Source organism: Octodon degus, unplaced genomic scaffold (assembly GCF_000260255.1).
Source record: "Octodon degus isolate 3935 unplaced genomic scaffold, OctDeg1.0 scaffold00059, whole genome shotgun sequence".
Classification (NCBI taxonomy): Eukaryota; Metazoa; Chordata; class Mammalia; order Rodentia; family Octodontidae; genus Octodon; species Octodon degus.
In genome coordinates, this window is record NW_004524635.1 from 12,603,474 (window position 1) to 12,620,641 (window position 17,168).

Consider the following 17,168-nt stretch of genomic DNA (forward strand, 5'->3'; position numbering starts at 1 on the left):
CCCTGGGCTCCTGGTTCCTGAACTGGGAAGAGAGAAGACTAGGCCAGGAGCTCCCCTCCCAGAAGCCAGACTCTCCTGAGGGCTCCCACAGACTGTCCTCCCAGCCTCACAACTGTCCCCCCACAATAGGCATTACCATTATGACCTAGGTATGAGGAGACAAATGCAGGCTCTGTCATCTGGTTGCTAGCTACTTCTCTCCCAGGATGGGCAGACACCTAATGGAGGCAGCCAGACTGAGGGGGCCAGACTGGGGGCCCCAAACTTTAGGACAGGCTTGTCAAGACTGCTAGCAGAGATGGGGCTAGTTTACACAAAGGAGCCACCACTGCTGTTGTTCTAAAATCAGCATGAAGACACACTTAACTACAATTCAGTTTTCCTTTGCAACTTCCTCTAATTGCCTATGAGCTACAGTGCTGTAAAGCAAGGCACTGTGCTGTAAACTCGGGGTGATATGCTGGGCTAGGTCATCCTGTGTGAAGGGACACTTGGTGGGAAAGGAGCCCTCTGGGGAAAAGACACAGGGGCTCTTGGCCTTAATGCATGGCCTGTTGCCTACGAGACAGGGAGACTTGTCTTTCCCCTCATCCTGCCTTGTTCTCTCCCACTCCGCCCACTTTTAGTGCAAAGGCCACGTGCACTGTAACAGCAGGGGAAGAAAGAATGACACTCAGATGTCGCCAAGGGTGAGAACAGCCATCAACCCATATCCTATGTAGGGAGGAGATCCCCTAAAATACAGGAAGAAGTCTTAAATATAGCACCCTCCTGACCCAATGGAAAATTACTAGACCTCGACCCACCTCAGCGACACCCAAAAAGCCCATCTCTCCTCTCTGTGGCAGCCTGATCTTTTCCATCAGAGTTGGGCCCCCTCCAACTCTTCTCATCAAGCTGAAGTCCCAGACCCATTTTCTTTCCATACCCAGCTGAACCTTTGCTTCTAAGCTTTGTGCCCTTGCCTCAGCTTTTTAATTTCCACTATCACTGAAGCAAGGAGGTCCATGCAGGGCTGGGACAACAGAGGAAGAGTGGATTCACGGGCTGCTGGGAATTAGATACAAGACTGAATGACAGCTATCACAGCAAAGCAATCTTTCCCCCTCTTCTCTCACTCTTGCTCTCTCGCTCTCTTCATAAAGGAAGCTCTGGGGCCTCTCAGGCTCTTAGACACTCCTCCCTCCTTGGAGAGGACCCTGGAGTCCTCCTCCCCAGCATTTAAAGGCAGGACTGCTGTGGTTGTGAGGAGAACCACACAGGAGTGTTTCCATCCTGTGGCTTCTGATCAGAGCTCTGGCAGGACTCTGTAGTCAAGTAGTCAAGTCTGACTGTTCAGACTCTTGTGACAAAGCCTCCTTTTCGTCTCACTTCAAACTGGGCTGCTTTAAAAGATGAGCTGAAGCAGGGAGGAAAACTGCAGCCAGTGTCACACACAGACATAAGGTCAACAGCCAGAAAACCAGAGGCAAAGTAAAAGACAGAAATCACTCAGGATGTCCTTCTCTCCTTTAGTTCTGTGGCAGCCACATCCTAGGCCATCAGTCAGCCCACCTTTAGGGCCTGAAGCACAGATCCACGCCGCTGTCTGCTGCAGTGTTAACATCTGATGGGTGCTGACATCCCTCTGTGGGCCACTGTGCCTCACCAGCACCACAAGCCCACTGTGCTCCCATCCTTGGCTAGCCAGCCTTCCCTGCTTAACTGGAGTACCTGCAGATCTGCCCATTTGCAGAGTGCTGGTCCTCAGAGCAACAGTGCACACAGTCAGGCACTCTGCCCTGCCTGTGAAGTCCGCAGGCCTTGGTTACAAACAGGAGCTTTGTACAACGGAGATACCTTGCAATGTTCTTGCGTGCGAGGATATGTCACCATTTTTTTTAAAAAGACATGAACGAGACTGTGGCGGATCATGCCACATCCTGTCCCTCGTGAACCTGGCGATCTTAGTTTCTCTGTGCCTCATTTCCTCGTCTGTGACACAGGGATAACGGTATGTGGGCCTCAAGGGCCACAGGAAAGATGGAGAAAGTGATTCACAGGGCCGGAACCCTAGAGGCTTACATCCTAATTACTCCTCCCTCTCCAGGGAGGTCCTTAGCAGTGGCACTGCCATTTGGCAAGAAAGAGCAAACCTCAAAGTCTGGCGGTGGACTGCGCATGGGGGAACAGAGGAGATTCCTTTAAATGTAACGTTCTGCACATGAAGGACCACAGCCTCTACCTGCTCCTCTACAAAAACATTTCTTCTAAAATATGCAGAAGGGTTTCTCTCACAACCTGGAAGTCAGTGAGCCTCAGAGCTAAATTATTTCAAGGCACTGGCAAAGTCATGTTCCTTCGGCTTTTTTTCTGAATGATCACTGAATGTCTGTTCATTCATTAAACTACCGCGATTATACCTTCTCACTACTTTTGCAGAGTAATGGTAAAAAAAACTATTTCCTGAACAAGAATAAACGGCTGAATTAAAGTTAGATCTACAAATGGGACTGCAAATGAAAGTTACTTCTCCATTTGGCCTAAGAGCTGAGAGAAACTGAAAAACACCAAATGATCCATCACGCCACGCTTGGTTCTGAAGCTGGGAGGTTTTTCTTAACAATCCGCAAACTGATTTACCAGTGAACATTAGGCAAAGCGTTAAGATTTTCAAACCAACAAATTTAAAATAATTCCCTATCTGACTGCAGTTCGAGGAATCAATATTCTGTCTAGCAGAGACTCAGCGTGGACTCCTGCCTGTGCCTACACAGCCCCAGCCACAGCGGTCCTAGCCCCGTGAGATGCACTCCTCTCTCGCACAGTGTGCACTTCACTAGGAATCCATGGGCACCGGCGTTGGCGTCCGGGGAAGATGGCTCAGCCCCGGCCGTGGGGTCTGCAGTGGGGCGGCTTCTGGTTGTGGCACCAGTGCTGCAGCAGGGACCTAGAGACTGAGCCTGCATGCAAGTGAAGCTTGGTGTCTCTGCCGTCAAACTCTGGATCAGACCCCTGCTCTGCTCTGCACTACGCATGGCAATCACTGGAGATGTGTCATGTAACACGAGGCCTATCAATCCTATGTCTATCTGGCCTGTTTCAGCCCCCTCAAAATTGATGATACAAGAGAAGAGTGACTAATTTTCAGGCTTTGTAGGGACATCCAGCTGCCGGCTTTTATAACAGACAGTTCCAGACGCCCTGAACTAATGCCTAGAAATCTTCATCTTCCTAACCCTGCAGCCACCTCAGGGTCCAGGAACAGCAGAGCCCAGCAGATCACCCTATGATGAGGTGCACTCCCGAGTGGAAACAATTACCCATGACAGAACTCAGCCCAACTCCATACCATGGGACACAGCCTGTCCCCTTACTCTCCTAGAACCTCACAGAAGCAACCCTGAGGTATCAATCAGGCAAGCCAAAACTAGAATACACCTCCTTTTACTTTGCAACTCCCCCACTTTGTCTTTGCCTCCTTTTTCTATAAAGGCCCCAAAGCTTCCATCAGCACCTTGAGGATAGATCTTGAACCTTTCTTGGCGTCCCAGCCTCACCATGCTGACCAAAGTCCCTTCCTACCTGTCACCACTGATCATCACCCTGATTAATGTCTTCACTGTTGCTTGGTCTGGCTTTGTTTTTTTTGAGATGGTCTCTCACTCTGTTCCTCTGACTGGCCTTGCATTCACAACCCTCCTGCCTCAGCTTCCTGAGTGTGGAGATTACAGGCATGTGCCACCATGCCTGGCTTGACTGGCATTACGGGCAAGGTGGCTGAGCCTAGTCTGCTGGGACCCCTGGACTCAGACTTTTTGCCCAAAATGCTGGTAATAGACTTAAGGAGGGGCTTTTCAGGTCAGAGCTTGGAAGCACTTGGGGGTAGGGGAACCTTGTGCTCTAAGTGGAGTCACAGAATAAAGCATGTTGCAATGGTACTTCATGGTGGCCTCAAATGCCACAGCCTGAAAGCACCAATTCAAGAGGTAAGGCCACATATTTATATTCTAATTTCCCAGGGGACCTAGCGAAGGTATTTTTAAAATGAGAGATTGGAGAAAACCTTACTTGAAATTTAATCAAAAATTTATGGGAGCCAGGGAGATGGCTCAGTAGGATAAGCGCTTGACTGGCAAATGCAAGGATCTGAGTTCAATCCCCAGTTCCCCTCCCACAAAAAAAAAAAAAAAAAAAAATTTACGGAACACACATCTTGTCCAAAAGACACCTCTGAATGCAGGAACAAGAAATTCCTCTGTGAGGTCTCTTAGAAGCAGTATTTTGTGTGAAAAGCACAACCTTGTGCTGCAGAGGGCACCTGTGATTAACAGGAAGGGTGAGGGGCTGTGACTGCTAAACAGGGCTGGGCAAACTGCAGGCCTCACAGCAATGGGCCCACATTCCTTCCCTGCCCCGGCACAAACGGCAGGAACGCATGGGCTGGCGGGAGGCCAGAGTGCTCTCCAGAATCATCTCTCTGAGCGCAGGCACAGAATTTTCAAGCAGCTAAAGAAAAGCAGAAACTGTAAATTTCATTCTGCCCCCCCCCCCCCCCGTGGCTGCATTGAGGGCTGTGAAGAGGGCATTTGGGCCTTCCCACCCACAGCCTGGGGGATGCCCTCCCCTATGAATTCTAGCAGCAGGGCCACAAAGGCAGGCCGCAGTGGCCAAGACCCTGAGAATCACAGGCCTCTCAGCTGACCTCAGGAGATGGAGCAGGAAGCAGAGCTGAAAAGACCACATCACAAGCCCACAGACAGGTCCAGAGGCCATGAAAGGAAGCCGAGAGTTCTGCTGAGCAGAGGGAAGAGCCGCATGAGTAGGAGATTTAAGTGGTTGGGGACAGGGTGGCACAGGTACAGATGGGGGGGAAGAGGGGAAAGGAGCGATGGCCCCAGGAAACCAGAGCTGGCACAAAACCCAGGTGTGTGGCGCACGGTCGCTGCACGGCTCCTCACCGCAGCCCACAGCTGGTGGCACGACAGGAGCAGGACTGCTGCTCTGTGGGAGAAAAAAAGCACTTGGGAATTTAGGCAGACTGAGGGCTGACCGCAGAGCTCCTGCACGTCACCAAATATGGTTCTGCAAATTTCCAGGTATTCCTCAAATGACAGGAATCCCTGTTTCATCTCACAGACTGAGATCTCTACCTTACACACACACTTCGGTTTAAGAGTCTGCTCTTTCCATGTCTTGCTTAGTGGCAATACCACGCCTGCCCACTGCAGGGAACACTCCAGAAAAGCAAGGTGATAAACGTTTCCTACATAGCGGAAAGTACATTTGGCTCATCAAGGGACGCTTGCCCTGACCAGTCACAGATCCACGCTGTGGGGATGTGCCCCGCTTCCTCCACCTCCACATTCCCCATCCCACTTCAGTCTATGCCTCACGCAGCACACACAGCAGTGCTGCTAAAATCACTTCTACATCCCATGCACAGTAAAAGCTGAAGTCCTTCTGGCTCCTGCCTGCCCGCTGCTCTCCGCCACCTGCCCTATGCTGCAGCCACCGAGACCCACTCCAGTCACTAGAGCAGCCCTGTCACTCGCTGGCCTCAGGGCCTGTGCACTTGCTGCCCTTTTTGTCTGGAGCACCCACTGGCTCACTCCCCCACTCAAATCCTCCATCCTTCTTAAGGTCCCCTCTACTGGACACTGCAATGTCGTATACCCATCCTGTTCTGCCGTCTGTCCCTACTTTGTCTGCCAGTGCCAGCACTGTGGTCCTCATGTAGAAATCCTATCTCTATCTACCCTCCACTGGGGTGTGAGCTCCTGCAGGCAAGGATTCCAGCTGCCATTGCCTCTGCTGCTGTCCCAAGGACAGAGCCAACACCTCTGCAAATATATGGGGAAGCCTCCCCAAATGAATAGGGAGTTATCTGAGCCAGCCCTGGGGTAGGCAAAAAGCCAAACATGCTTGCACCAGTGTCTGCATAAAACATCCAAGAATCATTTACAAGTGAGACGTAAATATCAACTGTGTGAATGGCCTTTTCTACCATCTCTAGCAAACCTATTTCACCTTCAAAGAATTTGTTATGTGGGAAATACAGAACAAGTATATACTTGAACAGGATGATAAGCACCTCCTGAAGATCAGTTTTTGTTTTTAAATAAATGGAGAGATTTTGCTGGCACAAACCTTGCAGGGTGATACAGCCTGTTAGCAGCCTGCATAGCACCCAGCCAGGTAGGTCAGAACCCGGATTAACACTGCTCCCTTTTCTCATGACCAGCCCATGGCTATAAATCCATGCCAGTGTGCCCCTCCTGAAGGGGGTCCTGAGCAATCTTCTCATGGCACAGGCTGGACTGCAGCACTTCCTGGGTCCCATTGTATGGCTTTCACCTGAACAGTGCTGGGCAGGAAAGCGCCCAAACCCGTAAGCTGGGGAGAAAGTTGAGTTCTGCAAAACAAGGGATGCTGGCTCGCCAGAAGTGTACTATGCATTTTCAAACAATTAATAAACACTGTCCATTGAAAATTTTCCACATGAAAAATTTCCCCTGTACAAGGGATTGAACCCAGGGTCCTATGTCTCCAACTGTCTTTAAGGGTGCTTTTCTTTCTTTTTCTTTTTCTTTTTTTTTAATGTATAGATAGGATCTTACTAATTCACTAAAAACACTGCCCTGGCTGGGCTTGAACTTGTATGTCTCCTGCCTCAACTTCCCAGGGTGCTGGGGTTACAGGTACATGCCACCCCACCAGGCTGACCTTACAGGGAACACCAGGTCAAGGTGGCTGGCAGTGCTGGGCTGGAGGAGCAGGGAGCAGAAGCCTCCCCCGCGCCTGCCTTTCACGCCTTATGGCCTGAGCGCCCCAGGGAATCTTGGGCTTCTCTACGGCACATCAGAAGCTCTGCAGTGCTTGGTGGGCAGATTCTCTTCAGCACCAGTGTTCCACGCGTGGGGATTATAGCAAGTTCTCCTTCATTAGAGAAACCACGTGGACAGCCTGTGGCCCTACCCACCTCCCTTCCCCCCTGGCCCCCACCCCCTGCTTGTTGGGCACCGGGAGGGGCACAGCTCTGCTCTAGCGCACCCTCCTCCTGATGCGCTGTGTCACCGCAGGCTCCAAAGCAATAGGGGTCAGGCAACCAGGGGCCGGCACTTTCGAAACCGTGAGCCCACACAGTCCTTTCCTGCTTTTAAGTTGATTTTCATAGGTATTTCATATAGAGCCAGGAAGGTAACGCAGGCTTTTACCACATTTTACTTCCCTTACCAGGCCACCTGGGTGAGGTCCCATCAGCTCCCACCCAGATTATGCTCAGAACCTCCCAACTGGTCTCATTTGCACATTTGCCCCCCTTGGCACCTACTCTCAACAAGCAGTCACCCCTACTGCTGCGCTATACGTCAGACACTGGCTGCCTTGGGTGGCTGTGGAGCTGGCTCAGGAAGGAATCAACATCCCTAGCAATGGCCCACAGGCCTTACATGACCCACCCACTCTGCTGACCTCATCCCTCGGCCCTGGGCCAGTCCCAGGAGCTCCCTTGTCTTCCACCAGCATGCAGAGACCACCCTCACCCTGGTCCTCCGTCCTATCCCTGCTACCTTCCAGTCTTCTCCTGAGTGTCACAAGGCTGGCCTCTCTTTGCCCCGTCAGGTCTCTGATCAAATGTCACCCTCATGGCAAGGCCTTCTAGGCCAGTCAAGCTACCCAAAGCTCTCCTGGCCCTTTCTCAAGGCCCATGCCCCACTTTACTTTGGTCTACAGCACTCAGCATTTTCCAATACAGCACATGACTGATTCACATCTTTTTTTCTTTCTTTCTTTTTGTATTTTATGGAAGGGTCTACAGGATGTTCAGGGTCTTACTACTAGATTGGACTTGTAGTGATTCTCCTGTTTACAGCCTCCCAAGAGCTGTGATCACAGGCATGCATCGCCACGCCCAGTCTGAATCATTAGCCCAGCATGCAAAGGAGGCAGGGCCAGCACTGCAGGCCCAGGGATCAAACCCTTGGCCCCTGCGCCTGCTTGCAGGCACTTTAATCCACTGAGCCAGCCTCAGTTGATTCATATATTTCATTAGAAGACAAAAATAGGATTTGGAAAAACAACAGGATTTGGGCTCCTAAAAAACAGGAATTTGAGAAGGGGTCCAAGGACCTGTGTACCCCAAAGCTGAAAGCCAAATTTTGTGTTGTTTCTTGTACTCTTTGCCTTTAATCTTTCCTGGGGAGATAGTCAAGGTCTTACAATCTCAAAAGGGTTTTCAACTGAAAGAAAAGTTGGAGAACCACTAACACAGACACTTCAATTTAACAAGTATTATTACTGGTTTCTTCAAACAAAGAAACTTCATTCACAGCTATTTGCTAAAACAGGAACATGCAGTCTACCAGTAGTGTGATTATACTGTGTTCTTGCTTTAGAATTTCTAGCGCAGAGTCAAAAGATTTGCCTTGGGAATTTTTATGAGCAGCTTTTGACGAGGCAGCACTATTATCCTCACTGTCGCAGGGCCAGAACACTGGCGAGGGTGAATAAAAATGCGCTTTCACAGATCTGGAGCCAACACTAATACTCTCACACAGCTGAATGAGAAAAGCACGTGCCAGGCGGCGCTGATCAAGGCACAGCAGCAGGTCCAGGTGGGCAGCCGGCCGGGTGGGCAGCGGGCTGGATGGGCAGCTGGCTGCCACCTAGCCCAGCACCACGGCCCCGCAGAGAAACTAGCACACCTGCCCCAGAATTCATCCTGCTTCCCCACTCATGCCCCAATTCTAAAACAAGGTAACCAGAAACTCCACACACAAAACTAACACACATCACTTGGGCACACAAACATCACTGGAGGAAGAGCCACGCTCCAACGCACGATGCGACTTACCTTCCCCTATCATAGAGACCCCCACGGACATGCCCATAAACTTGCTTTTGGTCCATACGTGAGTGTTGATGCACAGTCTCTTCTCCTTGCACTCACAGTAAAAGCAGGAGATGGGAGGGTGATGGGACACTTGCTCAGCTACAAACCGGAGCTTGTAGCTTTTGGCAGGGTCATCGGCCACCGGGTGTTCATGACAGCCAGCAAGAGAGGGAAGACCAGTCCTCTTTGGCTTGACCCTGTCCTTGGGAACCTCCCAGGAGCAGTGAAACGTCTCGCCGATGATGGGGTTGTAGGGCTTCTTGGCCAAAGCCCCCTTTCGGCCCTCGTGGAAGGCTGTGAGGTAATACTCCACGAAGCCGATGACTCTCTCCTCTGGTGTGGCCCCAGCAGTGACAGCCAGCAGCAGGTCAGGATGCGCCATAAAGTCTGCATACATCTCTAGCAAGGATCGCTTCTCCAAAATAAACGTGGGGAGCACCACCTGCATCCAGGGGACACGAAGGCAGACAGAAGGCCCTGTGATTACATGGGATGAGCAGGCTGCAGCTTGGGTCTAAGTAGCCCAAGCCAGGGAACGTGTGTCTTTGATTCGTGCACTGGTGACAAATCAAGGGAAATTGTATCAAAGAAATGAGCACTGATAGCAGCATTCACACCAACCTATGTTTGTGGGCAAAACTGTTCTGAAACAATCTTCTTTGCTTACCTGGGCTAAAACAACAGTCTCTGCCTCTCTCCAGGAGGTGACTCAGTCTACTCTAAGCCTCTTTCACTCTTCAGATGGTAGAGAATGAAGAAACTGGCCTAGAGAGGCTTGCCCCTCTTCCTCCTGCAATCAGGCCCGGCCACGAGGGGTGTGCGGTGCGTGCCCACAAACACAGAGACGACGCTTTGTTGGTGAGGAGTCAAGGGGCTCTTACGAGAAAGGGCTCTGTCTGGGGATCTGTGTATGTACTCTAACAGGACAGAGGCAGGGGCCTGCGAGGCAGCCCATCTGCAGGCAGATGCCGCAGAGCTGCCACAGGGAAGAGGGGACCAGTGTGACTCCAGCTGTGGAGGCTGCTCTGTAAGAAGCCAATGGACATCGCACAATGTGGCACTCAGCATACAGAATCTTCTGGTAAAGGGCGACACAGAAGGCACACCTAGGTTTGCTGCTGGCTGGTGGTAAGAACCACCCAGATGGCTGTCAGGATGGGACAAAGGGGCTCCCCAACTCCAAATGCCTATATCTAAGGATTATGTCATTTAAAGCAATCAAATGATATTCTGAATCTGAAATGCAAGTAACTCACTACTACTGTAGAAAGCAGAGAGAGTCTATGTCTCACTGCCCTGGATTCACTAGAACTGTGCTTAGCTCAGACCTCTTACTAGTAAACGATCCCCTTAGCTGCCAAACACAGCTAACTCTGACCTGGACCCCTCCTTGATCCTCGTCACATGGACACATGGCTTGTGAAGCTGGAAGGCCGGTCCAGGCCTGCTGACTCCTCCTGGGCAGCCCCACGATGCCCAGTGTCATGAGCCACTTCACCGTCCCCTTATATGACCACTTTCCTTCATCCTTCACAAAGTCCCCAAGTCCCAGGAAAACGCTGGGGAAGGCAAATGATAACTGACCACGAATATCACCCAGGCCTACAGAGACGTAACCCCGACTCCTGTTCCTTTTCCATAGACTCCTCCTTGCAATAATGTGAATGTATTAGGAGTAAGGCATGTTTGGAGAACCTTAGTTTTCCAAGCTCTGAAAAGCACACAGTGATTTCATGGAGAAAGCCCTGCTCATCTAAGAGGTGAGGTTTGGTAAGCACTTCTTAATGCTATCTATCTCTTTCTTTTTGGTGCTGGGAACCGAACTCAGGACCTTGAACTTGCCAGGCAGTCACTGTACTGCTGAGCTCTACACCCGGCCCAATGCTATTTATCTTTCATTTAAAATTATGCCTTTTTTTTTGTGCTAAGAAAGAAACAATATATAAAACTGTGGTGCAATCCAAGTAAATCCATAAAAGACTTTAAATGTCAACATGTCTCCCTAGACAACAGAACAGGGTGATTTAAAATTTTCTCTGGAAGTTCTTTCTGCTTTGCCTTAATAACACATAGGAAGAAACATTAATTAAACTGTACTGATGCAGATCAGCAGAGATTTCCTGATTTTCTTTCAGCCACAATTTGACAGAATTGAGAGTCCAGCTGCCCAGAAAGACACTGGGCCAGGAAGAGTGCATGTGGGACAGCTTGGCCTTCGGGTGTCACACGTTACTTCCTGGGTGGCTCTGGAGGGACAGGTTCTTACTGTCAGCCGTCGCTGCTCCCTTGGTATCCCTTCTGCCAAAGAGTCTTAAGTGACTGAGACCTCTCACCAGACCTCACAGGGACGCAGCCACTCCACGCAATGCCCTCTCCTCCCCTCACCCATTCAGAACCACCCAAGGGCCCTTCTGAACCCCACCTGAACCCACAGCCCAGGCTGTACACAGGCGCAGCTGGAAAGCCCTAGTGAGGCCAAATCAACCTAGAAGGAAAGCAGCTACAAACACCTCAGCCTCCCACCCCAGCTGGCCTGGTTCCTTCTCCTTTCCAGATTCCCACACTGCAGGGAGTAGGGGCCTGGCAGAACCACGCAAGAAGGGCTGTCTGCCTCAGGGGGTCTACTTGGAGCTGCCGCACTCCCGCCCCTGTGCTGGCTTCCTTCTCCCCACCCCGCTCAGCCTCAGTTCCCCCAGCCACGCCCCACACCCACCCTGCCACAATTCTCCTGTTCCTAAGTTATCCCCACAGTACTATCCACCCATGAAGTTGTAACACAAAAACCAGCTACAACACTTACACTCTAACTGCATACTTGTGAAAAGGTCAGGATTTAGGCACTTTCCCTTATTTATTTATTTAACTTTATTTTTACTTTCCCTAATTTAGTCAGCATGCCTAAACTCAGAAGCTAAATAAATAAATAACAAAAATCACCCCATTTGGAATCCCAAATCACTGAATACCAGAGCCCAAAGGACCTTTGAGCTTCTGTAAGGGTCACACCCTGGTCTCACAAATGTGGTGAGAACTCAGGAAGAGAGCAGGAAGGCACTGGACTGAGATTGCTCAGGGCTCCCAGCTGCCACCCACAGTCCTGTCCTCTCCCTACAACTTATCACAGCAGTGTGCTCCTGCTTAGAATGTTTTCTGCTCCTCAGTGGTGAAGGAGATGGAGACCACAGGACTAGGAGCTGGGATAGCTGGGCCAGGCACCTGCTGTTGCCAATTAAGTAGGAAACAGATTTTTTTTTTTTTTTTCAGTACCAGGGATTGAACTCAGGACCTTGTGCTTTCCCGGTAAGCACTTATGCCACGGAACTATTTCCACAGCCTGCTAATTAAGTAGGGAAGGAGTCAGTGCAGTGACAGAATGGGAATAAATCCACTTCCTAGGCCATTCTACCCTCCCTGGCATGGCAAGAAAGCCCACCATTGCAAAAGCCAGCCTTGGTAGGCACTGCAGGTAGAGGGGACCTGTGGGAAAGGCCAGGGCGAGGTGTTCCTTCAGCTTCCAAAAGGACCTTACTGCTTCCTGCTGGGCTACTGCCAGTCCTTCTCCATCTCCAGCCAGAGTCAACTCTGAAGAGCCACAGTTGCGCAAGGTTCCACAGCCTCACACCCAAGCCTCCCTCTGTCCCTCCCTCCCCTGCATTTCCATCTCCCTCCCTCCACCTCCTCTTTATCTTGGTGACAGAAGGCCACTAGACTCAGCTCCATGAGTACCACCTCTATGAGGCTGTTCTGAGTTTCTGCTCCTAAAGCCAAATCAACAACTCCCCTCACATCCCCGGAGCACCCGGCACACATCTCCATCAAAGCAGTGTCAATGGGCTTTGCTCTGACACACACATTTCCAGACTCCTGGGATCCAAGTCCCTTGTTCCTGGCATGAAGCAAGGCAAAGCAATGGCTGGTGACATCTCTGCCTGTGAAGTGAGTGCCTACTACTTCCACATGCAGGTTCTCCTGCACAGCGCCTGCTGTATTCCAGATGACTGTAGGCCAAGCATCTAGTCACTGCTTCTGTCCAGACCCATCTATCAAAGTCAGGGCTGGGAGCAGACTGCAGGCACCTTAGATGGGGCTAGCTCATCTCAGAAATATGGTTTCCAGGGCACTGAACCGCAGAACCCAAGGCACCAACAATGCTCCCCGAGCAACTGATGAATACGTAGACTGAGAACTAGTGCAGCCCAGATGACCAGATTCCCTGAGACACCTTGAAGACAAAAATAGTAAGGCTGGCGAACTCTAGAATGGGGTCTCAGAAGGGACACAGCGCATAAGTCCAGGTATCACTATCTTCTCTCCATCAGAGGCTCCGTCTGCTCACTGGCTTCGGTACATTATTAATGTTTAATTACAAGAGGAATAAAATAAATCCAACAAAGGACAATTCTTTAAAAAAAATGAACTAACTCTGTACTCCTTAGAAACTTCACTACCATAAAAAGGAAAGGAGGAGCAAATTTCCTAGAGTCAAGAAAATTAAAGAGATTTGTAGCTAGGTGTAATATAATCTGGATTAGGTCCTGGATTTAAAAATGACTACACTTTGACAGTCTGGGAAAACTGGACTATGGGCTGTATGCACAACAGTATCACTGCAATGTCCTGTTTCCCAGGTGTGACAAATGTGATCTGTGGAAGTGCCCTGGCAGCCCTTCACTGGAAAGTTAGGGAAAAGCTGTCACGAGCTACGCAACGTATGCTAAAGTGGCTCTTCAGAGAACAGGCATGAGGTGCAGAGGGAGAACTGAGGAAGGACGGAGCTCTAGAAGGACTGGGTCGTAGCTCAGGGGCGCTGGGATGAGAATACACCAGAGAAAGAAGTGCTAGAAGGTAGACGAGGGAGAGATCGGCAGAGGGAAGAAGAGAAACACAAAGGGTGGAAGGTTTATGATTAGGCAGTAAATTATGTGGGAATCCACTGAACAGTTCTTGTAACTTTACTGTTGATCAGAAAATATTCAAAATAAAACACCAGAGGAAAAAAAGGAGGGGAGGCTCTACTGGGGCCAGGGGTTCGCCACTGGAGAAGGTATCACTTTTCAGACAATCCTCCTGAGATTGCAGACTGGGGAATGATGGGCTCACAGCCAGCATCAAGCCCAGCCTACTTACGTCTGCACTCTGTGCTCTGCACTCTGAAAGGATGCCGTGGATTTGGCAGAGTTAGAAAAGAACAGACTACCTGGAGAGCAGGAGCAGACCAGGCTGGGGCGGAACGACTGACCCTCTTTCATCTCCCGCTGGAGTGGGTCACTGGTACACAATACTCGACTGGCTTCCAAAGCAGCCCCGGAGCACTCCTGACAGGATGGCATTCTTTTCACGGAAACAGACTTCCTAGTCGGCTCAGATTTCTTTGTCTCCTACCATCTCCTGGTCCTCCCTCCTCCTCTCCTTGGTGCCTGTGCATGTCAGTCAATTATGTGTTCCTTGGGCGGTAGGTGGGCACTGCGGATACAGAGCCAAAAGCTGCTCCGTGCTAACGAGGCTGTCCGCCTCTGACGGGGGTGAGTGATGGCCCAGCTGTCCAGACTGATGGCGGCCACATGGCCTGCACCCGCTGCTGATTTATGGGGCCATCAATAGGGACTGACTTCTCCCATTAACATAATTGAGACAATGAACTACTTCAGGGAAGTGTTCTGGGGGGAAAAAGGCCTGCACTGGGACTCAGAAGACAATTAATTTCACTTAAAGTTGCATCAATCTAGAAGTAAATAACTAATCTTCAGTTTGGTCTCTGAGACCCTTAGAAATCTGAAATAAGTGGTCACCTATAGGAGAAGGCAAAAGACGCCCAAGAACAGGGATAGTCCCCTCTGTCCAGCAGGGAGCAGGCAGGGCTGTGCAAAGGGTGGACGGGCACAGGTGTAGGGCTCTCAGCCAGCAGCGCACACCCAGGGCACCATCGGCCTGGTGCTCAGACCAGCACACACCCAAGCACGCCAGCAGGTGAGCGAGACCAACAGCACACCGAGGCTCCTTCCATGACACACTGCAAGAAAGCCGGGGCAAGGGCGCAACAATCCAACCTTAAAAAGTAAAAGGTAGGTAATTTACCCTGCCAAGTGTTCCTTTACTTGGCCAGCCTTAGCCCTGGGCTTCTTCAGTGGGTCAGCTCCTCCCTCCCTGTAGACCCATCTCTTGGTGTCGCCAATATCACAAATGGTACTCATCAATATTTCTCTTGGATAGCAAGAGTCTGAAATAAAATCTTACGTTTTTACTATTATTTACTATATAGAGACAAAGCTATTGAAATTCACCCCTGTAGCCATTATGAATCCCACACAAAAACACCTTTCTCGGGCCACAGAAGAGAGCCCCTTGGGCGCTGGGCTCAGCAGCTACGGCCGTTCTCCCCGGCTTCTTGACCAAATGAGAATGCCAACCCAGCGCACACAAAAAGCCTGCTCTGAGCTGGCAGTTGTTACACCCAGGGATGAGAAGCAAGACAAAGATAAAGGAGATTAGATACAAACTTGTCACAAAATATCTCACTGACAACATTGAAAACACAACAAACACAAAGACAGGGAAGACCCCAGGACTACTACTGATGCTTCTGTAAATAATCAGCCAAGATAACTGCCTAGAGGAGAAATCATATAAAAAAGGAAAACTGTTGTAAGAATTATAAAATGTTTCAAACCAAAACTATAGCTCTCAAGCCTAGGCAAACACTGAGTTTTGCATGTGTCCATCTGTATAATCTCAAAGTTGTAAACAGAAGCAACTATTCCATTTTATAAATGAGAAAACTACGGCTCACAAAGCTTTTGTGATGTCCATTGGCTCTACAGTAGACAGCTGGAAAGAGAATCCCCTCGGCGTGATCAAGGCCCAGGCTGGAGGCCTTGTGGCCCCAAGGGCCTGAAGATGCCATTGCCTACTGCAGCAGCTCCTGCAGGAGCGGGATGGACGGGCTCCTGCCAGTGGGGCGGGAGGAGAGCGGGGAAATCAGCCATGCTCGCTCAAGACACAGATTCAGAGAGAGCAGGGAAAGGCGCCAGACCACCACAAGGTCTCTACCACCAGGAAAATGCTTGGGAGAAGGGGCAGGCTCTGCTTGACAGTGTATTAAGAGCAAGATCTGGGGAGATGTGGACAGAAGGCATTGAGAAAGCAAAGTGGCAGCCGTGCTTGGGAGAACGAGGACATGAACGCCCACAGCCTGCTGGCAGGGCCTACCTCTCCCCATCAACCCTGGACCTTTTTGCCATTTTTGTAAAAATTCTTCCCTTTTAAAAATGTGCTTAAGCACAAAAATATTAATTGACTATGGGAATTTAATCTAATGAAAAGTTCAACGGAAAAAGCCATATGTCCAAGATGTCCACTATGTGGGTGACAGTGTGACCAAATATACCACTATCTGTTGAGGAAACAAGTGGCCATGCAACAACCTGGTAGGATATTACATAGTCACTAAAGCGCGGCAGGATGTGCTTTTCCTTAATGGCTATGGTGAATACATGGATGTACTAAAGAGGAGTTGTGTTGTGTTGAAGGTTTTATTTTCAGTTCATGGGCCTTTGGGAAAGTGACATGAGGGCTCAAACTTTATCAGTGGATTGACCCATTGATGAGACCACGTCTCAATGGGCTGATCAGGAGTGAGGGCCTCACGGGATGAAGCAGGTCCTTGGGGTGTGGCTTTGAGAGGATATTTTGTCCCTGGCTCCTGCCTTTCTGGTGCTTGCTTCTCTCTGCTCTGTGGCACCAAGAATGAGCACCTCCATTCTGTCCTCTGCTGCCTGCCATCACGTCTCTGCCTCACTGTGGGCCCAAGGGCAGTGGAGCTGGCCGACAACAGACTAAGACCTCTCCTCCTCCTCAAGCTGTTTATGTCAGGTAGTTGTTCAGAGCATCAAAAGCCAACACATCCATGACCTCTTTCGTTGTTGGTTTAGAAGGCACAGGCTAGAATGTCCAATTTATTTTATTTTTTGTACTTCTTTGATTGGTAACAATAAAAACAATCCCCTAAGGATCATAGAATCTTTTTTTTTTTTTCCAGAACCAGGGATTGAACACAGGCCCTTGCACTTGCCAGGGAAGTGCTTATTCTACTGAGCCATCTCCCCAGCCCCAATCATAAAATCTTAATTATCTTCACTCTCAAAGTATAAATTACATCTCATGTTTACGAGCTTTGGATTATGTACCTCTATGCTTAAGAACATCATCACATGCATTCTCTTAATGAATAGAATGATTTGTTCTAATGGTGTTTGTAAGTAGGATCACAGGTCTGCATCTTGTACAGCAATTAACCACT

At 49.9% G+C, this 17,168-nt stretch overlaps 1 protein-coding gene across 4 annotated transcripts in view; it reads right to left on the minus strand.

The window, feature by feature from the left end:
* The window catches only part of Osbpl10 (oxysterol binding protein like 10), a 314,690-nt gene that overhangs the window by 13,109 nt on the left and 284,413 nt on the right, over window positions 1-17,168 (minus strand). For all 4 annotated transcript variants that reach the window (XM_004634215.2, XM_004634216.2, XM_023718519.1 and 1 more), the window contains one exon: window positions 8,834-9,314. In XM_004634215.2, the coding sequence (XP_004634272.1) occupies window positions 8,834-9,314 (481 nt within the window). The remainder of the gene's footprint in view (window positions 1-8,833; window positions 9,315-17,168) is intronic.